Source organism: Bipolaris maydis (assembly GCF_028858645.1).
Source record: "Bipolaris maydis strain C4 unplaced genomic scaffold PSV08scaffold_2, whole genome shotgun sequence".
Taxonomy (NCBI): Eukaryota; Fungi; Ascomycota; class Dothideomycetes; order Pleosporales; family Pleosporaceae; genus Bipolaris; species Bipolaris maydis.
Window position 1 is genome coordinate 2,320,432 of NW_027093858.1, and position 20,451 is coordinate 2,340,882.

At 50.0% G+C, this 20,451-nt stretch overlaps 7 protein-coding genes across 7 annotated transcripts; 4 read left to right on the forward strand and 3 right to left on the reverse strand.

The window, feature by feature from the left end:
* The first annotated feature begins 645 nt into the window (after positions 1-645).
* PSV08DRAFT_359223 (glycoside hydrolase) lies at positions 646-2,638 on the forward strand. The gene is made up of 4 exons (XM_014228761.1): positions 646-711; positions 787-1,311; positions 1,366-1,620; positions 1,680-2,638. The coding sequence occupies exons 1-4, from the start codon at positions 703-705 to the stop codon at positions 2,340-2,342; spliced, it is 1,452 nt and encodes a 483-aa protein (XP_014084236.1). The 5' UTR covers positions 646-702; the 3' UTR covers positions 2,343-2,638.
* A 123-nt stretch (positions 2,639-2,761) lies between these two features.
* On the reverse strand, positions 2,762-7,690 carry PSV08DRAFT_243980 (uncharacterized protein; the record flags this gene model as incomplete). Its single annotated transcript, XM_014228760.1, has 4 exons — positions 2,762-3,971; positions 4,018-4,508; positions 4,567-7,122; positions 7,169-7,690. The coding sequence occupies 4 exons, from the start codon at positions 7,688-7,690 to the stop codon at positions 2,762-2,764; spliced, it is 4,779 nt and encodes a 1,592-aa protein (XP_014084235.1).
* Positions 7,691-8,092: 402 nt separating this feature from the next.
* On the forward strand, positions 8,093-9,397 carry PSV08DRAFT_268335 (TAP42-like protein). The gene is made up of 3 exons (XM_014228759.2): positions 8,093-8,340; positions 8,421-8,706; positions 8,777-9,397. The coding sequence occupies exons 1-3, from the start codon at positions 8,126-8,128 to the stop codon at positions 9,344-9,346; spliced, it is 1,071 nt and encodes a 356-aa protein (XP_014084234.1). The 5' UTR covers positions 8,093-8,125; the 3' UTR covers positions 9,347-9,397.
* On the reverse strand, positions 9,391-10,550 carry PSV08DRAFT_268348 (SGNH hydrolase-type esterase domain-containing protein). The gene is made up of 3 exons (XM_066092509.1): positions 10,284-10,550; positions 10,129-10,138; positions 9,391-10,063 (listed from the first exon to the last, which is right to left on the reverse strand). The coding sequence occupies exons 1-3, from the start codon at positions 10,402-10,404 to the stop codon at positions 9,421-9,423; spliced, it is 774 nt and encodes a 257-aa protein (XP_065949831.1). The 5' UTR covers positions 10,405-10,550; the 3' UTR covers positions 9,391-9,420.
* A 672-nt stretch (positions 10,551-11,222) lies between these two features.
* Positions 11,223-11,474, forward strand: PSV08DRAFT_347693 (uncharacterized protein; the record flags this gene model as incomplete). Its single annotated transcript, XM_014228757.2, has 1 exon — positions 11,223-11,474. The coding sequence occupies one exon, from the start codon at positions 11,223-11,225 to the stop codon at positions 11,472-11,474; it is 252 nt and encodes an 83-aa protein (XP_014084232.2).
* Positions 11,475-11,588: 114 nt separating this feature from the next.
* On the reverse strand, positions 11,589-13,459 carry PSV08DRAFT_195537 (glycoside hydrolase). The gene is made up of 3 exons (XM_014228756.2): positions 13,047-13,459; positions 12,893-12,993; positions 11,589-12,841 (listed from the first exon to the last, which is right to left on the reverse strand). The coding sequence occupies exons 1-3, from the start codon at positions 13,133-13,135 to the stop codon at positions 11,688-11,690; spliced, it is 1,344 nt and encodes a 447-aa protein (XP_014084231.1). The 5' UTR covers positions 13,136-13,459; the 3' UTR covers positions 11,589-11,687.
* Positions 13,460-15,654: 2,195 nt separating this feature from the next.
* Positions 15,655-19,664, forward strand: PSV08DRAFT_25866 (Hamartin protein-domain-containing protein). The gene is made up of 4 exons (XM_014228754.2): positions 15,655-15,887; positions 15,954-16,509; positions 16,556-19,058; positions 19,109-19,664. Exons 1-4 carry the CDS (start codon positions 15,880-15,882, stop codon positions 19,210-19,212), a joined length of 3,171 nt encoding a protein of 1,056 aa, XP_014084229.1. The 5' UTR covers positions 15,655-15,879; the 3' UTR covers positions 19,213-19,664.
* The last annotated feature ends 787 nt before the right edge of the window (positions 19,665-20,451 follow it).

Genomic DNA, 20,451 nt, shown 5'->3' on the forward strand with positions numbered 1-20,451 from the left:
GCAAGATGCTGCCGACGGAATGGAAAAGCAAGATATGGTGGGGGACTTGAGCCGGGATAGCAAAGCTTCTTCGCGACCCACCCATTCCCATTCCTCCATGCACATGGACACTAGCACTACTTAGTATGGCACTTGGACTTTGCACTGACACTGACATGGACACTACCACTGCTGATAATGCCAACGCCCGTGGGTCCTGAGGTCATCCCGCTCCTGCCTCGTCTGGTTGACTTGATTGCCAAGATGAGACCCCAATCGCGCCTTCCGGATATGCGGCGTGATGGATTGCTCCTGCCCGCCTCGCTTGTTGTTGCTGTTGGTTTTGTTTGCTGTCGCCGCGGCCGTCATGGCGATAGTGACAGTGAATTGCTTCGAGTTGCATTCAGTCCAGCGCAACCCTCTCTTCTCTCCACTCACTTGCTTGGCTATTCGTCATTTCACCCAAACTAATCGCTTCCCCACGCCCTCTTTTTCTCGCTCCCTCGAATCGCAGCACGCTATCCGGCAGGCAATCCGTCTTAGCTGATCCTCTCCCGCCAAGAATACCTGCAACTAGCGTTGGTGCAATATCGATTGCGATACTGCCGCAAACCGGCTATCATAGCATTATAAGACTGGGCTGAGTCGCTGTCGAGTACCTGTCCTACAGGCCCTTACATCTTTCATTCCACCATTGTTGATATTCGACAGTCGTTCGCTGATATGTCTTTTGTAAGTACCCGGCATCAAGAGCGCTCCATTCATGTTTCCGCTAGTACCTGCATCGCTTATCATTTACTTGCTTAGCTTACTCGTGCGGCTGTAATTCTCCCAGCCCTTTTCTCATATCTTGGCCATGCGGTCAATCCTGTTGAAGTTCGCGGCCGCGACTTCGTCGACACCGTTACTGGCGAGCGCCTCATGATAATTGGTGTCGACTACCAGCCCGGTGGACAGGGCGCATATCAACCTTCCAACAAAGAGGATGCCCTAACCAATTCCGGGGTCTGCTTGCGAGATGCTGTCCTCATGCAGAGGCTTGGTGTGAACACGCTTCGCGTCTACAATCTTGATCCTACCCTCGACCACTCCGAATGTGCCTCCATCTTCAATGCCGCTGGCATTTACATGATGCTCGACGTCAACTCTCCCCTGCCAGGCGAGAGCATCAACCGCGCTGAGCCATGGACAAGCTACAACAGCGACTATCTTAATCGCGCCTTTGGAATTATTGAGAACTTCAAGAACTTTCCAAACACGCTTGGCTTCTTCTCCGCTAACGAGGTTATGAACGATCTGTCTACTGCCGAGTTCAATCCTCAGTACATTCGTGTAAGTTTTGGTATTTTCTATATTCCTCAACTTCGATTGACTGACACAAACCAGGCAGTTCAACGTGACATGAAAAACTATATCAAAACCCACGTCAACCGTACCATACCTGTCGGCTATTCCGCTGCCGATGTCCGCGAGATTCTGCAAGATACCTGGGCTTACATGCAGTGTGTTCACGATGAGGACCAGTCGTCGTCTGACTTTTTTGGTCTCAACTCTTACAGCTGGTGCAATGGCGACAACATACAAACTTCCGGCTATGATACTTTGGCCAACATGTTCGCTAACTCTGCCATTCCTGTTTTCGTAGGTCTCATTCTTGGTACAATGTCTGTAACTAGGAGAAAAGTCTAACTATCATACAGTTCAGCGAATACGGTTGCAATCGCGTAACCCCTCGTGAATTTGATGAAGTACAGGCTCTCTACGGCGACCAGATGAGGGCTCTTTCTGGTGGCCTTGTATACGAGTACTCTGCCGAAGAGGCAGGCTATGGCCTAGTCGAGATCGAACAAGATGGTTCAGTCAGACTGATGAAGGATTTCGATAATCTCCAAAGACAATTCAACAAGCTCGACATCCAAGCGCTAGAATCAGCAAGTCCTCAGTCTACCGACGTCCAAGCTCCAGAGTGTAGCGACAGCCTCATAACTGCAAACGAATTTAGCAAGAACTTTACAATCCCAGCCGTCTGCCCAGGGTGCCAGGATCTCATCAACAATGGCATTGAGAACCCTCAGAACGGAAGATTGGTCAATGTTGATGAGACAAACGTCCAGCAGAAGGTCTATGGTAGCGGTGGCCAGCAGGTTCAGAACCTTAAGCTCAACATTGTCTCGGGTGGAGCCAACGAACCAAACGGCGAGAACACCAGCCCAAGCTCTACCGGTGGGGACAACAGCAACCAGCCCAGTCAAACTGGTAACGGAGCGCGACCTACTGAGACAGGAACAGGGGTATTTGTGCGCCCCAGAGGCAGCAGTATGCTGGCGCTTGTCTCTTTCGTTATTTGCGCTCTATGCTTGTAAATTTCCAGACTTTTATGGTTTCTACGAAGTAAAAGGCTTTTCTTTATTCAGTCAATGGTTTGCATAATGGAGGGGGACACAAATTTTGATGACACGAGGACGAGGTGATGGCTCTGAAATGAGGAATGATCTAACCTTTTTCCTCTTCTTTGTTTCTATTTCCTTATAAGCGAGCATGTATATATCCTGTACTTCTTTACCTGACATGAGCTAGTCGGCAGACTGTTGGAAAACAAAAACACAGCGTAGACAGTAGAGAAACTATTTTGGCAGTCTTTAAAAAAACTAATTCTAGTTATGAACTTATCCAAATGACCCGATTCTTCCCGTTCGAAAACTGCAAACACAGATCATATTTCGACTCCAAGCCGCATAAACACTACACAACGAACCTCATGACAGCTGATTCAACCTGTCCCCTAAATGCTCAACCCCATCGCTTCCCTCATCTGTTCCTGCTTTGCTTGAGAACCCTCTCCCTCCGCTTCTTCGTCCACACAATCGCACCCATACGCGTTACGAAACTGAAACGGTGGCAAACCCTCCAACTTCTCCAGCGCAGCCTGACTAGCCCTAACCCGCGCATACCTCCCACTCTGACCCAACGAGTAAAAATGAACTTTACCGTGAATCAAGACCATGGCCGCAATCGCCTTGCCCTTGCCAGGAATAACAGTTTCCGTTTCCAGAGCGCCCATACGCCAGTCAATACATCCGAAATTGATAGTGAGCAGGCGACTAAGACGCGTAGTAGGATGGTTCGATGCAAATTTTTCGTAAGAGTCGAGCGTCATGTCGAGGAAGAAGGGTTTGAGGTGCATTTCGAAAAAGGTCTGGACGACGCCAAAGTCGAATTCGGCGTCGACGAAGATGCTGGCGACGTAGGCTTCGATGACGTCGGCGAGGCACTTGGGCGGCTCGCTGATAGTGACCCAGTAGTCGACTGCGCCGCCGGCTTCGCGCTCAGCTTCTTCGGCTTCCAGGACGTAGTCGCGGATCTGGTTGGTTAACGTGGCTGTGTTTTGCTTGATGTAGACGTGCCAGCCTAGCTTGACGCATACGGCGCCGAGGAACTTGTTGGATACCATTGGTGTCTTGTGTTCGGTAAGCCAGTGAGGGTCCTTGTCTGGATACTTGAAGTAGAGGTGTGTAATGAACGCCATGTCGAGGAGCGCGTCCCCGGCAAATTCAAGACGTTGGTAGTTGGGTATATTCTCGTACATGTATGGATATGAAGGATGTGCGAATGCTGATCGAAGGAGGCGAGGGTACTTGAAGTGATAAGGATGCTTCATCTCAATCTTTCGAGCCATGTCCAGCATCGCTGCACTTGCCTCTGCAGTCTGATACTTCGGCTTCTGGTAGGCTTCATAGTAGTCTGACCACTTTGACATAGTGTGGTCTGGGCTGTTGGCAAAGAGCTTTACTGCCTTTACTGCTTCATCCCAATCATTGGGTCTCCATCGATCACCTGTGTAATGCTCTTGTAAGGTTGCGCCGATAAAAGCTTCACATACGTCGGCAATGCTCTTGTCTCCCAGATTGTGTGTAAGCTTAAGCCAGTCGTCTTGGGATTTGTTCGCACCCTTGCCCTTGAGTAGTCTTAGGCCTTCAGGATACCATGTACGACTACTAACGTCAGTCTAGATTACAGATTTTTTTTAAACACACATACCGAGAGAAAGATTCTGTACGAATGTATTTGTACAGTTGCAGGTCTTTCTCCGTGCCTTCTGGAGAAACGACTTTCTTGTTTCCTACCGCCGTCTCCATAAGGTTTTTGTTACACAGCATCTCCATGCGACGAACATGAAATTCAAATTCATTTTCGTCTGGTTGTTGAACAAAGACGGAAAGAGATGTCGCCATCTTCAAGAAGCAATCGCCCAGGAACTCCAAACTAAGCCCCAGTGTTAGCTTGAACCCATTCATGCGAAGCTCATATCCATACCGTTCGTAATTCGGGCCCATGCCACTTTTGAAGTTGATCTTCTCTTCATCATGCTCTTCCGAATTTTCAGAATCCTTTGTCAAAGCCTCCAAGGCAAGCGCTGGGTTGACTTTGAGCTCCAGGACACTACAAGCTTCCAATGCAATAAGGTAGCTTTCGAAGCGGTGAATAATAGCCGGTAACACATAGCACATGACTACGAATGGTGTCGCAAGCTGGGTTGTTAGTACTCATAGTTTGAAAGCTTAGAAATCAGAGTAGCTCTAAACTTACATTGGATATATGGAAAGGCTCTGGACAAATGTATATCTTGAGGTTACTGAAATCTCCCTTTTCCTTATCCTCGATGTGCGCAAGCTGATTTCGACGTAAAGGGATCCTTTCGGCTTGAAGAACTGGTTGTGACTGGTTCCATTTCAAGATGTTCCTGTTCCTTGTCCATGTGCTATCGCTATAGTCTAGAATACTGCTCATGAATTTGTGGCCTTGACGAGAAAGGCCTTTGGGAACAGGATCTTGCGGCTTGAGGTGAGGCGCAAAGCGTTCGGAGTAGTAGCGTCGTCCTCCATTTCCTGGATCTACAAAGTAGCGGTTCATAAGATCATCGGGTGTAGTATCTGGCGTCCATCTCCATGTTGGTTCATGGAAAACTCTGCGCAATTGATCCATGTCCAAGATCTGGTCGAAGGTAGTCACGGAAGATAGGGAAGATACTCGATCCGAATGTACTGGAACGACCCAGTAAGACATGTTCTGGGCATTCTTTTCGAACTCTTTGTTGTATATGTCCTTGTATATGCGCAAGGTAAACACTGTAATTATTTCCAGTACCTCTGCCGAAACAGGAAGCGATACCATAGAAGACCGAGAAACAATGTTGGAAGGTCTACCATCCGTAAGGTAAATTGGAAATTCTGGCAATCTCGGGAGTTGGTTCCGGGTAAGGAAGCCCAGAGGTTGATGAGGTCGGTCGAGACCAGCATCAAGATCAACAACCGTGAGAAAGAGACTGGCAGGGACCAAGCCTCTTCCTGCTTGCCAAAACTCTGGTTTAATGAGCATGGAATACCTACCCTTCTTCTTCTCACCGAGTGCTAGCAAGGCATTCCTTCCAGCTGGTAATCGCCTGATGGTTGTTGGTAGTAAGTTGTCATCCAGGTAACCCTTTTTGTAGAGTTCTAGACATGCTTTGTATGCTGCAGAACACTTGGCGATCGCCTTTTTACTCTGCACATCACCAATGATTGTGTTGATCGGTGAGTGCTCTGGGAGTATCACTTCCGACACGAAGCCTCTTCGCTGAGCATCTAGACCGTCATAGTTGAGGTCAGGACATACCACGTATGTGGGTTGTAGCATAGTTTGTCTGTCGGGTCCAGGCAGGGTTGCGACGAAATGATTGAGGATAGCCAAACTCGAACGAAATGAGAGCTTCGCACCGAGTTTGGTGATGAAGCTCGGGTACAACTGATCCTCAAATGTCAAAAGATCCATGCTGTCATTGTCGTATTCATCAATGTGACGATCTTGCGGAAGCTCTCTGCAGAAACGCCTCATGACTTGCTCGTCAAGTTTGACATCCATAACTCGCTCACGGTGATCATGATTGCCCTCTTCAATCATGTGCAAATACTTCGAATTTCGATGCCTTGCGCGGCCACGAGACTGTACATATGCTATCATAGTACGATAAAGATCGAATCTGACGACCAAGTTGCATTGGGGGATGTCAAGGCCTTCCTCAGCGACAGAAGTGGCAAAGAGACAATTCAGCTCTCCGCGTCGGAACTTGGCCACGGTGAGAATTTGATTGCGAAGAGATATGTTTTGCTCATGCTCACTGGTGTTGATACCAACCAGTACACTACACCGGAGGTGCGGACCGCCAATCTGTGAGAAAATGAGCTGTAGTAACCGCGCTGTCTGTCGCTGTTCAACAAAGACGATGCATCGAGCCTCGTCGCTGCGTTCGTAATACAGGTTGAGCCAGTAATAAAGTTTCTGGACTTTGGAGCTCAAATCCTGGTCACTCAGAGTGCACGCGCCGAAATTGAATTGTTGAACAAACTCAGCTGCCTCTTGCAAGCGCTTCACTTTGGCGTCCCACTCCTTGACTTCGTCCGGCCGGTTCTTGGAATGTTTAAGACGTTCCCGCTGCTCCAATTTGCGACTCTGCTCATCGGTAAAGACGAAAGACCAGTACATATCAGAAGCCCAGCGTCCAAGTTCTCTACCGTGACGTTTTGATGCGAGAAAGTACTTATCAAAGGCCCTTATGTCTCCAAACCTGGCTCTGATCTTTTGATGTAGTGGCGTTTCGTACTCTTCCTGCAAGCGGGGATACATTGCGACTTCTTCGTCTGGTCTACTGATGCTGTTTGAGGCGAGTGTGCTCTCAGCAGTGGTGGCAATCTTAGAATGAAGCAGCTTCTCTAGATTCCTGGCAGCCTCTTTGATATGATCTGCCGAAAGCCCCTTCGTATCAACGGGAGAGGCTGTCATGCCGAAAATGCGGGGTCGTTGAGAGACGTCTATCTCTTGGAGGTAATAGTCCTTCATAAGACGGGCATAAGGGTGGTTGCTTTTGGCGTGGTGAGCCTCGTCGAAGATGAGAAGATTGATCTGGGACATAGTCATGAAAGAATGCATCATGCACTGAACAAGGACTTCTGCCGTACAGACTATGATCATGTTCTTATCAAAGTAGCTCTGCCAAGTCGACTTTGACCATAGTGACGCGCCCATTGAACCGCATATTCCTTCCACATTTTGATCGAGACCACAGCGCAGGACGTTTGCTTGTTGGAAAACGAGGTTGACTGAGTCGACCTGGAAGTGTCAGCTGGGTTTGTATAACCCGAGTTGATAGACCTACAAGAAAGAAGGCCATCCTTGGAATGCCACCTCTCGCCCGGTGGTCAAGCTCCATGTCTAGGACATGTCGCAATAGAAGAGTTGCGATATGTGTTTTCCCAGAACCGGTATCTAGTACTGCGATCACGTTCTCAGACTTTGCTCTCTGGAACAGCTCGGTCTGGTAATCGCGCGGGTTTGTGATACGGACTGCTGTTTCTTGATTGGCAAGAATATCACGAATCGAAAGCTGCTCTTCTTTGGCACTTTTCGTAGCTGCATCTTCAACCTCTCGCTGCGTCAAGACTGCACTGATATTAGTAGCAAAGGCTTTCATGATACTGTTCTGCGCTCTGCGTTTCTCCATGCTTGTCGTAGGACGATGACTACGCGTATCGTCGGCTTCGGAATCTTCGTCCAATTCATGATCATGTTTCCCGGACTGCTCAATCTTGTCGTCATCTTGGATAGATAGGGTGCGGATGAGATTCTCCTCAGATGGGAAGTAATCCTCCTGCTCCTCTTCGATTTCAATCCATACCATTGTAGTAGTTGGAATGTACTTTAGATATCTGAAGTGTCACAATTACCTTGAAAGAAACAAATGGTGCAAGTGTTTTGCTTAAGTGGGCTGGTGAGTGAAAGTAGCAAGAGAAGATCGCTGCTATTTGCGCGACTGCCTGCAAGCCTTGCCAGTCAGCAAACAACGCACTCACCCGTGACCACACCCTAGCATGTTACACAATCTTGGCTTATGCATTGAAACAGGTGGTGAATTTAATTCCCGCATCCTGAGATTGGTGTATCATCAACCTAAGAGTGAATATTTCGAAGCGGGCGGTCGATTTACGGGGATGGCGGGGTACGCGATGCTCAACTTGGAGGACCGTGCTGACTCAACACCATTTCACGCTCTCACGTGGCTACGTATCGAAACTTCCTCGTCATCAGCACGACTCTAACACTCAATCTTCACAAAATGTCAGAAGAACCACTGAGTCTGCGAGGGCTCTTCTCCAAAGCTGAGAGGGCGCGCGAAGAACTTTCATCTTCTTACGAGCCAAACAGTCCCACCTTCCAGGAAAAGCTCAGCGCAACCATTGCCACTTATGAAGAATGTCTCAAGATCGCCGAGCAGGTGTCGCTGTTCAGTCCGAACGAATCTCTCGAAGATATATCGTCGACCGATTTGCAGTATGTTCAAAACTACTTAATACTTATCACCAAGTTTCCACTCGTTTCTGTTTGTAGACTCCTGCTTACGTATCCACCAGATACCTAGCGATAAACTACCACCTGGCCGAACTCGTGCAGAAAATCTCAAACACAGACGTTTCACTCAGAAAGCAAAATCTGCTACGTGCTCGGGGTTACTATGAGCGGTTCCTGAAATTGCTTGATTCCTACGATATGCTTGGCAAGGCGGATACGAAACTTCTCGAAGCCTACAACGAAGACAAGAATAATTTCTCTACTGCCAACACACGAGACGCAGCAGCGAGACGAGATGCTAAGATTGCCCGGTTTAAAGAGGAGAAGGAGCTGAAGAGGAAACTTGAGGTAAAATCCACTTCATGTTAAACCGCTGCTTGTATAGGAACTGTGTAAGAGGCTGACTGCGCGACTATAGTATCTACGACAAAATCCTAAGCTGGCAGAGCAAGACGAGCAGGTGGTAAGAGATCTGCATCTGACTGATCTGGCATTCATGATACACCAGACATTTGCTTCACTCGAGTCGATGGCTCAGGAACTTCACATTATCTCGCTAGCGCCACCTGCGCCACCGCCAGGCCAGGACCAGCAAGCGTCCGACGCCCGGCAAGATAGCAGAGGCAAAGACGGGTATTCCGAGCGCCTGGACGGTCAATATGCTGGGTTGAGGTACTCTGGGCCCATCTTGAGTAGCGATGGTAAACCCATGCGGCCGTTTACGTTGTTGGATAGCCGCCAAAGCCTGAAGAAGGGCGTCTTCCGTCCGGACCACAATCTACCAACCATGACGATTGACGAGTATCTAGAGGAAGAGAGGAAGAGAGGTGGCATAATCGAGGGTGGAGGTCCACAGTCTGGGATCCAACCTGAGCCGAATGAGGATGACCTTGATGCAGCGGATGCAGAGACGATGAAGCAGCGTGCGTGGGACGAATATGTAGAAGCGAATCCCAAGGGCTCAGGAAACACATTGAACAGAGGTTAAGCACAAATAGAAACACCACCAGATAGCTGAATGAAAAGAAGAACAGAACAGAACAACACGATTTCAGTGCTAGTCTATAGCTTCTCAGGTGCTAATTCGGGCCATTTCTCAATCACAAGGTTGAACAGCCCCTTGTTCAGTACCGCATAGCCCTTGACATCCAAATGCAAACCATCGGTAAACCATCCCCTTGGAAACGACTTTGAGCCAAGTAAGCCGCAGCCCGGCGGCAATTCGGCGTCGTACTCCCATCCCTCCTCCTTTGCCAGCGCATCGACCATATCCTGCCAGAAGTTCAACCCCACCACCCTCTCCGTCTCCTCGTACTCTTTTGCAATCTTCATCACTCCCTCTGCATACCGCTTCTTATTCATGTACGTCCTATACCCGAGCATTTGCTTCCTCTTGCAATTTTCCTGCTCGACCTCCGCTTTGGACATGTTTTTGGCGATAGCCTCAACGTGACTGTTAATTGGCGGTGGCGTGATGAGGACAATTTTAGTATTGTCCATGGCCTGCTCGGTGAGAATGGTGTCGAGGAAGCCACGGATATTCTCAGAGAAGACGGGCCAGGGTACATACTCGGCGCCTCCCAAGCCGACACAGGCGTCGTTTGCGCCGAGAAAGATGGTAAAGAGGAGAGTTTGTGTTGCGCCTGGGGCTGTGGTGCTGCGTATTATGCGGGCAAAGTCATCTTGCAAGTCGGAGCTTGTGTAGCTGTGTGACGGATTAATGCTCGAGGCACTGTGAAGCGATTCCTGGCATGTTGTGGATGGGCATACCCTGCTCTACCTGTTGCAATATTGGTCAGTATATCATATGATCAGGAGATGGTACAAGACCCCTTATACGGGCTGGAGGCCGAGTATACACCAACGAAGCCCATGGCGCAATTCCTTGATCGACGATGGTTGCTAGAATCCGCACCTGAGCCTACCTTCATTCACGATCCCCACCTTGTACTGGTACTTTTGCTGAAGAAAACGGCCGAAGCCCTGAGTAGTCTCGCTAAAGCCCCACTCAGTGAGCGAATCACCAAAGAGCACAAACTCGGGCATGATGGATTTGGTGGAGGGCCCGCTAACAGAAAAATGGATCAGGCAATGGGGAAATCAAGGAGAGGAAGAAGAAGAAGAAGAAAGAAAAAATGGAGCAAAGTTGTGTGTGCAAATGAGAGTGAGTGGACCATATTCTGTGACTGCTCGAGATGCCCTTTCAGGCTTTGTGCTGGCTTGGGCTGACATGGCCTGCGCAAAAAGACGCAAGAGCAGAGAATGCGGGCAGGATAGGCGTACGGTAACCGCATGGGGCATGGGCTCGGTATGGAAGCCAGGCCGCTAATGCATGTGGCTGTTTGGTGCGGCTACGACCGCCCAAAGCTTATGCTTACAGCAGTCACACTCGCTCGCATACATATCACACCAGCCTGTCTTGAATCTATGTGTGCGATTCGCAGGGCTGGGAATCTAGAACACCAGATGCGAAGGGTGATCGACGCCTCATGTCGGGAGACTCTAGAGAAATATCTTGGCAGTGAATTGACGCGGTCAGAGTGATGTCAGAGAGACATCGTCGAGGAGAGTTGCACAAACGTAACTACTCGCTCATGCAATTCCATGGCCTATCAATGCTTCAAGAAAAGGTTTCCTTGGTACAAAGCAGCGAACATCCTCATCTCTCAACAGGCATCTAAACCAATACCTACACCGCATTAGACCTTGGAAGCGAACCAGCATCACTACCAACCATGTCCCTGCCAGCCACGCTCCGCACACTACGCCAATCCACACGCATCCAATATGGGCTCCTGCAGACCTCACTTGCTACCTTCCCTTGTGCAAAAACCTTCTCCACGTCTTCTCCCAACAAAAAAATAATGGACACTTCTAAACCCGCCTCCAACATTCCGGACCCGCATCCCAACTCGAGCGCAGCACCAAATGCCAAAGTGCGGTCTGACAGCCAGCATACAGACCAGCAGTCGAGTGCTTCGCACGACGAGGCCAAGCAAGGAGATGAGCACCCAGCGAAGCAGCCCGACTTCCAGGAACAGCCCAAGAGGACGACGGGGATTGGGGGTGGGGAGCAGGTAAAAGGGGGAAAGGAGGGGTTGGGTGAGAGGACGTAGGGGTGTGATTGATTGAGATGGAGAAGAAGAATGAAAGAGATGCAAAAGTATATGTGGAAGGGGGGAAAGAAAATGATCAAGTCAATAGACACCAACAAACAAACAAAAAAGCACAATAGAGGATTCAAACTGTTGTTTATCAACACTCGTTCCCAACTATGTTGTTCTAGGTTGTGTCCGCATTTAATGCCCAGTACAGAATCTTGTAAGAACCTAAGAAGGCAGGCCAACAACCTGGAAATTGTAGTTACAAAGCGCCTTCTGCCTCGTGACTTCGATGCTACCATAACCACCCCCAACCATAGTGCTTCCATCCCACACTTCAACCTGCACCTTGCCAGGAACCAGATTCTCCAGTCCAGTAAGCTTGAACTTGTTGAATCCCGGCGAGAGCGAGATGACGTTGCCCAGTCGCGCATTGCCGACCTTGACCTCAGCTTTGAGACCCTGCTTGTTTTGTGCGACGAGGAGAACACCAGATACCGCGTCTTCACCGCCAGTCGTGATGGTGTTTGTCTTTGCGATTTCGTCGGCGTAGCAAGATCCGCCAATGGTCAGAGTGTGGTGCCAGAAGGTGCCTTGGACGGGTTTACCGTTGGTCGGGTACATGTTGGCAGTCGAAGTGTCGCCCCGCTTCCACGCATTGATGAAGGACGGAAGAATCTGCCAGTAACCAGTATGGTCGTAGCCATCCGTCAAAGCCTTTGTTCGGTCGTCTAGCGGTTCTGGGTGGAGGCGGCCCATGTAGTGGCTCTCTCCGCCGTCGTTCCAAGTCTGCAGCTGCACCATGTCGGGCTGGACATTGAGAATCTGGCCGATGCGGTTCTCGAGGTTGTCTTCGCCGCGGCGGTACCAGTTACCGTAGCTGGTGTGCTTGAATTGGAGGGGAGAAATGCCCATCATGAAGTATTTGTTCGCGTTCCTCGCGGCAGTCTGGAACGTGCGGTCTACTGCTGCCGACACGGTAACTCTGCCTTCTTCAACGGTGGGCCAGGAGTTCCAGTTGAACACACCGTCAATAGCACTGCGGCCCTGGAAGAAGTTGGTAGTAGGGTTGTAGACTTCAGAGAAACCGGGTATGATCAGCACATCGCCTACTGTCTTCTTGAACTCGTTCCATCTATCGTTGCCAATTTTTTCGCCCCCAAAAGTGGACAGAACAGGCTTTCGAGCATTTCCGTTTCGGTCCTTCATCTTGAGGTACGAGGAACGACCGCTATATGTAGTGAAATAGGTGGCGTAATCAAGAGGGTCTTTCAAAATTCCTTTGCCGTGATCAAATGAAAAAAATAGACTGAAGTCGCCCAATTCGTCTGCATGATTAAACATGAAGTTGACAGTGTCATTGGACCACCACTCAAATTGATCTTGATGCTGTTAGAGATGCCAATGAGAAGAATAATGCCAACAATCCGTACCATAATTCAGCGCGAAGCCGTCAAGACCAATGCTTTTCGCATCCTTGATGTCCTGAATAACATCTTTTTCTTGAACACCGCCGACCATGTAGTGTGCGACACTGTCGAAATAAGATCAGTTGAACACTACTGACAAGACTCAGAAGATACTCACATGGGCCTTTCAACAAATTTGCGTGGCGCCACTCTGCACAATCCAACGCTAGCCAAAAGGCCAACGGACATGGTAGAAATGAAGCGCATCTTGGTAGCACTTGGGTGTTGCAAATGCTAAGTAAGATGTGATTTTATGATCATTCTGGGTGCGTTTCCAATCTCTTATGTATGCTCTCCTTCTACCACCCATGGGAGGTGTCAAACACTGGTCTGCCTCAGGCCGCCAGCTGTACAGGTCAATATTTTCTGACCCGTCCTTCACTGATGGCCTAAAAACAACCAATACCTTTGAGCGCAGGCATGTTCACGAAGAATGACGCTGTTGCGTTCTAGTGCTTTTCATTCCTCGTCATGATTGGTACTTTTGACTCTGTGCCCCGTAGATTTTGGTGCTCGTTAAACAAGCCCGTCTTTATTAGGACCTTAGGCGCGCAATCCGGTGGCAACGCCGAGGTAAAGTACATTTTTGTGGTGAGTTCAGAAGTCGTATTCGCGCTACTATGTGGGTATTACTGACGCTGGAGGAATCGGCTAAACATTGCTCTAGGAATTAAAACTATGTGGCGTACGAAGTACGCGACGGGCCGCGGAGTCGATGGAGAAAGTTTTCCACTAGCCGCGATCTACGTAGCACGTAGCAAGTTCCATGTCGATTGTACTCTTCATCCATGATGTCCATTGTTTCCTTGCCTGAGCAGCGCCTTCAAAATAGAGTCCGAAATCTGAGAATGTGATAGCTCGAGCCATCTGCTCAGATCTTTCACAAGAAAGCCAGCCCAGATCCCGACATGAGCACGTACAAGTGGAACTGGGCGAGTGCAGTGAGATTCAGTGGAGCATCATACGAGGTCGGCGACCAAAGTTTGTTTATCTAAGGCGGCCACCGCAGAAGCCATGTTCCTCGTGTCTCCATGTATGACGATCCGGTCCACAAATGTCTTGCAGCGACATCCGGGACACCCGAGAAAAGACGATTGTAAAGGACTTTGGAGAATTGTCATCATAGCAGGTATGCCTCTCGGGCGCCTGAAATAGCCGGATCGAAACTGCCCCTTCCACTACACTGCAACTGGACAACAAAGCTAAGACCACGCACTACCTAGATACGACAAGTACGTGATTGAAAGATTCCCCACTTGGGAAGAGTTCTAGATGTTTTATCAAGGTTATAATGCCCTTTGTAATAATCCAGGCTGTGTTTAAGACTGAATGCTGAACGTACCTAGTTTTTTTGATCCATCTATTTTAGTCCCCCAAGAGGTACTGATGGTATACAGAAAAGAGGTTCAGTCGCAGTGTTTGTCTACGACGCATGGGTGGAGCTGCCTTTTGTGCGTCAAGCTATTGCGGAAAAGCACAGGCGCCATCCAGTTCCGAGAATTCTACCAAGGCACAATGAAGGGTAACGCCAATTTACGATTGGATGCAATGAATCCGGTTGACTCTAGGTGTACTTGTACAGAGTTTTTCATCCTTACCCGACACGTGGATTGAGTGTAAGCGCTGTGTGCCTATAGGTAGAGGGGTTGTCCAAACGTCGCTACACCTAAGGATGTTGACGTGAGCAGGTATCCACTTTGTCGAGAATTGAAAGATGGAGAAACCCGATGATTGGAACGGGACGGGATAGGTGTTAGATTGCACATGTATTAACGAGAAGCCTATTTTGGCGGTTTCCCGCTCAACACACATGGCTGCACGTTGCATTGGCTTCCAGGCAGCTTGGAAGCTACACTCGTTCAGGACCCCATTCCTCGGTGGAATTATGCTTCTGGCAGCAGAGGGGCGACTGAAGACAGCAGCTGTATACAGGGCGTGATAAGAGTTTGACGTTAAGCAGCGGACTAAGATGCAGAATGCAGGCACGCGACCGGCCCAAAGGTTACCGTTGTGTCGGTACCGGTAATTGGCGATAGTGTGGGAGGCATGGCGGCGGATTAGACGAAGCATTCACGGCATGCCGGAGAATGCACCTGTTTGCTCTGCTGGTGGGCAACTGGATCCCACACAGTGCTTATTAAATGTGGGACGGAAGAGACCCTGGTCCGGATCGAAGGTGAGTAACAGAGGCCAGGGTAGGAGGGTGGTAATCGCCCAGCGGTGCTATGCTCGACTGGAGCAGGTGGGCAAGACACCAAGACATGGGCCCAGAGATAGCGACATGGCTGGTGGGGAGGGCAGGTCTGGGCGAGCGCGAGTGAATAGGAGAAGGATGAAGAGAAATTTGGGAGGCCTGGCCGGCAGATGTATGGCAGACGGGTGGCGTGAGGGCAAGGCAGGCCAGGAAGCGACGCTGCAACGGGTGATCACGTGCAGATGGGCGGCTGTGCACGTGCGCAGACCAGCCATGGTTGCTTCTGCCGCAGCTAGGCGGTGCCCCGGGCGGAGGGAGGGGGACCAGAGCATCGTCGCATCCTTGACCGAACGGGGGCATTGAACGCTGCAGTTGCTTTTGCTATGCATGCTGCCATGTCCACTAATGCCGTCTGCACATCAACGAGCCCATGCACGTCCCCAAAAGCACCCCCAGGCTTCTGGAAAGCCGGGCCATGGCATGCCTACTATTCATGTACTCACATCCTCCACATTTGTCCTGTCTCGTGCGCCCATCCCTCACTATCCTCCACCTCTTCACCCCACGCATGCCCGCCCTCGAAACACACACACCTAGTCTCCCAGGACTCGGCCTATATAAGCAGTGATATGCCCGTGACGTCTCCCTGTCGGCTGAACCTTGGATCCCGTCGTCAAGCACTCATAGACCTGCCAGTCGCCCTCTGATGCTGGCCACAGCGCCTCAGTAGCATCAATACGCGGGCATCCAATTCAACATGTCCGGGTAAGCATAAAAATTTCCCAAAAGCCATGCGCTGTTGCCTATGTCAGTGCTGACCTGTTCTTCAAGATCCATGCGCGAGGCCCTCAAGGCTCTCAACACTACTTTTTCTGCCCATGTCGTTTCCCATCCGCTGCCTGACGACCTTTGCGCAACCATTGATGCCTTCCTCGAACGCTACCACGACATCGATGACCATGACTCGCACCGCTTCCATGAAGACCTACATGCCCTCTACACCCGCCATGTTGCAAACAATCCTGACAAGCGCGGCGCCTTCCTCTCAGCTTTGCGAATCTTGCGGCCCGCAATCACCGGAGAGGCGCGCCTGACGGCCTGGTGGAATTCAGTTTTCAAGCCCATCATCGACGGTGTGGGCTACAAGAAGACTGAGATGGAAGACGCAAAAGCCTTTGTTCAGAGCATCTTAGTGTATGATTCTGAAGCGGACAAGGACGGAGAGCAGGCGCGCTTGTCACATCTCTTTACCACTAAAATACTTGACATCTACCTGGCGAGGTCCGCGGTTCCCTCTTCGCCTGACGAGCCCGTCTCCCCGGAAAACGGCTTCATCGCGCATGAGTTGGAAACTATACTAGTGGCCTTTGGGCGGAAGATGCCAAAGGTAGGCGTAATATGCCTAGAGACGCAATTGACGCTGACTTGTGTAGGCCTTTCTCCTCAGGCTTGATGAACTCTTTGTGCACAAGCAACACCGCATCCAGGCTCTCAATCTACTCAGCGCCTTCGTCCGCCTCCAACCACCCCACCTACATCTGGTTCTCGAAACTCCGCTCATCCAGCACCTGGAAAAATGCCTGCTTGCTGACAACTCATCCACTGTAGTAGAGCTTGCCCTTGTGGTTCTCATCATGTTCTTGCCCCACATATGCGGAGCCTTGACTTCGGATCACCACCTAGTGAAGCTGTTCCTTGTCTACTGTAGGATATTGTGTTGGGACAAGCTAGGAAATAGCGAAAACGATGAAGCAACCGATTTGGATGCTTATTATGACGACAGCGAAGATGATGAGGAGGAGGAGGGGCATGATGACTCGGAGCAAGTGTGGGAGCAGTTGCAGCCATCCGTCGATTATCCGGAATCACCGCCACCCACACTTATGCACTACTTCACGTTCCTCTATGGCCTTTTCCCACTCAACTTCATGAGCTTTGTGCGAAAGCCAAGAAAGTACCTCAAATCTCTCAACTTCCCTGGCGCGCACGACTTCGATTTGGACCAAGATCTCATACACACCCGCACCGAACCCTATCGCCAAGTCCATTTGCTGCACCCCAATATGTTCACCACGACGACCGAAGATGAGCTTAGCGAAAACAAGTGGCTGAAGAGCGATCCTGCAGATGTTGTTATCGAGTGCATGGGGTTGTGTGTGGCCGTATCGTCAACGTTGAAAGACCCTGGTCCACCGCCCAGCGCAGCATTACCACCTGTGCCAGATATTCCTTCACACTTCACTCTAGATGATCAAGACGGAGCAACAGTTCACGGCTCAGACGAGAGCAGACGCAACACACAGTCAACAATGAATATCCCTCCGGGCGACATTCCAGACATCCCTGACAACTTTGAAATTCCCCCACGGTGCAAATCAGTCAAGTCTACAGTATCTATCAAATCCATGGCCTCTCCCTTGCTAAAAAGTCGCGACATGACAGACTCCCCCACCCTGCCACCTGCAAGAGAAGCCCCGAAAACCGACCTGCACAGCCTGTCTACAGCTGCCGCTCATCGCTTTGTAGCTGAACAGTCCAACCTGGATAGTTTTATACAGTCAGTATCCGGCCAAAACAACATCAGTCAAAACGAGTTCCAGAATCACACCATGGCATCTCTACAAAGAGAAATCATGCTGCTTCGCAATGACCTCAACTTTGAACGCTATCTCAAGTTGCAGCATCTTGTGCATATTGGTCAGCTCCAACGCAAGCACATCAAAGAAGCCACTGCAGAGGCTGAGACTCAAAATTTGATAAACACTAACAAGACCTTGAAGGCCCGGCTTGCCAAGGCAAACGAGTTGTACGCTCAGTTGAAGAAAGAGACACTTACGAGCAGAAGTCAGTCAAAGAAATGGGAAGGCGAGCTTAATGCAAAGGTGCGATCATACAAGGAAAGTGAAAAGACCTGGCACAACGACGAGGGTGGTCTGCGACACGAGCTGCAAAAGACGCAATCAGATTGTGAGCAGCTGAAGAAGATCGTGGAAAGAGCTGAGGCAGAGCAGCTCAAAGCCCAGCAACGAACAAAGGCGCTGGAATATGAGCTTGAAGATTATAGCGATGTTCGACGTGAATTGGAAATGGCAGAAGAGAAAATTGCTTCCTTTGAAGACCAGAGGAAAGAGCTGCATATCTTCATGCAAGAGCGGAACGACTTGCGAAATGACCTGGAAATCGCAAATATGCGGCTGAATAGCCGCGAGCAAGAGCACGAACGCTCCATCAAGGCCTACGAACGCCGCATTATGGATTTGGAGGCACGGCTGCAGACGACTGACAAGAGCGCTAGTAAGCCAGGGCAGCTTCCCCCGTCTGTCCAACAAATGCTCGACTCGACGCTGGCGGCGAGCGATGCCAAGCTCCGGCAACTGAAAAAGACCCACTACCGCCTCCTGGAGCAATACACAGAGTTGCAGATGAAATACCACGAACTTGAGAGCGAGCAACAAGCTGCGATTGGGCAGCTTTACCCTCGAGACAAATCTGGTCAAATTGACTTTGGCGTATCACAAATCAGTCGAGATTCAAGTGTACGACACGCAAATAGCTACAACTCAAAGTACCTGCCTCCTCTGTCGACAGACCGAGCGCCTAGCGAAGAACAGGAACACTATCCTCAATATCTCTCTCCAGAGTCGGCACAAAGCCCCGTGTCAGGCACCATGCCTGACTATTCTGCTAGGTTTGGATCTACGAATTTTGGGCCAACGCAGAGCTCTCAAACAGCCCCATCGCTTTATCCCGGCTTCGGCGGTGGCTATGGGCCTGACTATGCTGGCAATCACGACGCTTCTCCCGGCGGCCAGCTGCAATCTCAGCAGCTTCATTCGAGCGGGAAGAGTAGCTTCTCTGTCGACACAGACGGTAGCTCAAGCAGAGATAAGAAAGACAAGGTTGAAGCCAAGTCGGAGGTTCGAATATATGGTCGAGGTCAGTTATTTGAGTCTCTTTTTACACGATAAACGCTGATTCAAAAGCAGGAGGCGCCCAGAACATTGGAAAGAAGGTCAAAGACAGGGATCAGAGGAAACCCTCTTCTTCTGCCAAAACTGGAGGCTTTCGCGGATTGAGGGGTATCATGTGATCCTATTGGTACCTATGCTTGTTTGCCATCGTTCGATCAGACATGTGGAAGTTGCGTGTATCTTTTTCGACGATCGCTCGCAACAAGCACTGCGCCCCCGACATACTCGACAGCCTTCACTCTGAATTGCGACCCTCAATACTCATCCGCTTTACGCCCACTGGCGTCATTGGTATCTTTCTCCCATACGATTCGATTTAGCGACCCTTTTTCTTTTGTTGCTTACGCATATCTACACTTGCATAGCGTGCATTACGACCTTGAATGACGACGAGGCTGACTCACCATCTGTACGACTTATACTACTTTCATCGCGCTTATAATCATAAAGTTTCGGGTTTGAGTCTTAATTCGCCCGTTAGCCCCTAGCAGCAACAATGTATAATACGACTAAGAATACCCCGGTCTCAACCATTCCACTTCACATGGATGCACACCGATGCATCAGCATTACGTCTTGTAGCGTGTATATGACTCTCGATTTGCTGCAATCGTATGTAGTCACACATGCGCCGTTTCTCCCGTTCTCCACGGAGATGGACACAAGCAATCTAATTGGTTACCCATACGTCGAGCACGATAGTCCCAATCTACCAATCAGCCTTCCATACTCTTCACTTTCTCCAACATGGTCTCACCAATGCATCGATAATGCATACGCAACTCGAGGGCTTAGAGATCATCAGGCCCACGACTACTGCAATCGCTACCAAGTTTGGTTAATAAGCCCCCTTACGCAACCTTGATTTGCTTTTGCTCACCACCCGCTTGTGTCCGCGACTAGTAGCGCTGCGGTCTCCAAGAAAAACAAACTTTATGAGGCCATTCCCTCCCACACTAAAATAGCCGCTAGCAGAAGCCGCCGCCCGACTAACGGCCGCTGCCAAGACCTCTCCCCACGAGATAAGTACGTATGGGAGCGGGAGGGGTCGGCCGCCTGGCAGACGGGTAAGGGGAGCCAGAAAACGTTTAGGTACTCACGACGTCGGAAGCCACCGGTTCAGGGGGAGTGGGGGTTGGTTGGTGCGCGCGGGATTGACTGACTGATTGATTCTCAATCTCGACATGATATCCCCCCCATCTCGTATGATTTTGCAAATGAGCAAACAGATATGTAAAGTCGGGGGGATGTTTGTTGATAGACGACGATTGGGGGTTACCAAAGCGGCGGGAAGTGCACACATGTCTTGTGTGGGTGTGTGAGCCATGCACCGATGTTCTGAGTACCTTTCTTTTGTT

What these genes read in the sequence shown, in the direction of transcription:
- PSV08DRAFT_359223 (XM_014228761.1), top strand. An exon ending in TCAATCCTCAGTACATTCGT is followed by an intron (nt 1,312 to 1,365) that starts GTAAGTTTTGGT and finishes GACACAAACCAG; the next exon opens with GCAGTTCAACGTGACATGAA. An exon ending in ACTCTGCCATTCCTGTTTTC is followed by an intron (nt 1,621 to 1,679) that starts GTAGGTCTCATT and finishes ACTATCATACAG; the next exon opens with TTCAGCGAATACGGTTGCAA.
- PSV08DRAFT_195537 (XM_014228756.2), bottom strand. Translation starts at nt 13,135, where the DNA reads ATGCGCTTCATTTCTACCATGTCCGTTGGCCTTTTGGCTAGCGTTGGA. An exon ending in AAATTTGTTGAAAGGCCCAT is followed by an intron (nt 12,994 to 13,046) that starts GTGAGTATCTTC and finishes TTATTTCGACAG; the next exon opens with TGTCGCACACTACATGGTCG. An exon ending in CGGCTTCGCGCTGAATTATG is followed by an intron (nt 12,842 to 12,892) that starts GTACGGATTGTT and finishes AACAGCATCAAG; the next exon opens with ATCAATTTGAGTGGTGGTCC.
- PSV08DRAFT_268335 (XM_014228759.2), top strand. Translation starts at nt 8,126, where the DNA reads ATGTCAGAAGAACCACTGAGTCTGCGAGGGCTCTTCTCCAAAGCTGAG. An exon ending in ATATCGTCGACCGATTTGCA is followed by an intron (nt 8,341 to 8,420) that starts GTATGTTCAAAA and finishes CGTATCCACCAG; the next exon opens with ATACCTAGCGATAAACTACC. An exon ending in AGCTGAAGAGGAAACTTGAG is followed by an intron (nt 8,707 to 8,776) that starts GTAAAATCCACT and finishes GCGCGACTATAG; the next exon opens with TATCTACGACAAAATCCTAA.
- PSV08DRAFT_268348 (XM_066092509.1), bottom strand. Translation starts at nt 10,404, where the DNA reads ATGCCCGAGTTTGTGCTCTTTGGTGATTCGCTCACTGAGTGGGGCTTT.
- PSV08DRAFT_25866 (XM_014228754.2), top strand. An exon ending in TTGGGCGGAAGATGCCAAAG is followed by an intron (nt 16,510 to 16,555) that starts GTAGGCGTAATA and finishes TGACTTGTGTAG; the next exon opens with GCCTTTCTCCTCAGGCTTGA. An exon ending in GGTTCGAATATATGGTCGAG is followed by an intron (nt 19,059 to 19,108) that starts GTCAGTTATTTG and finishes ATTCAAAAGCAG; the next exon opens with GAGGCGCCCAGAACATTGGA.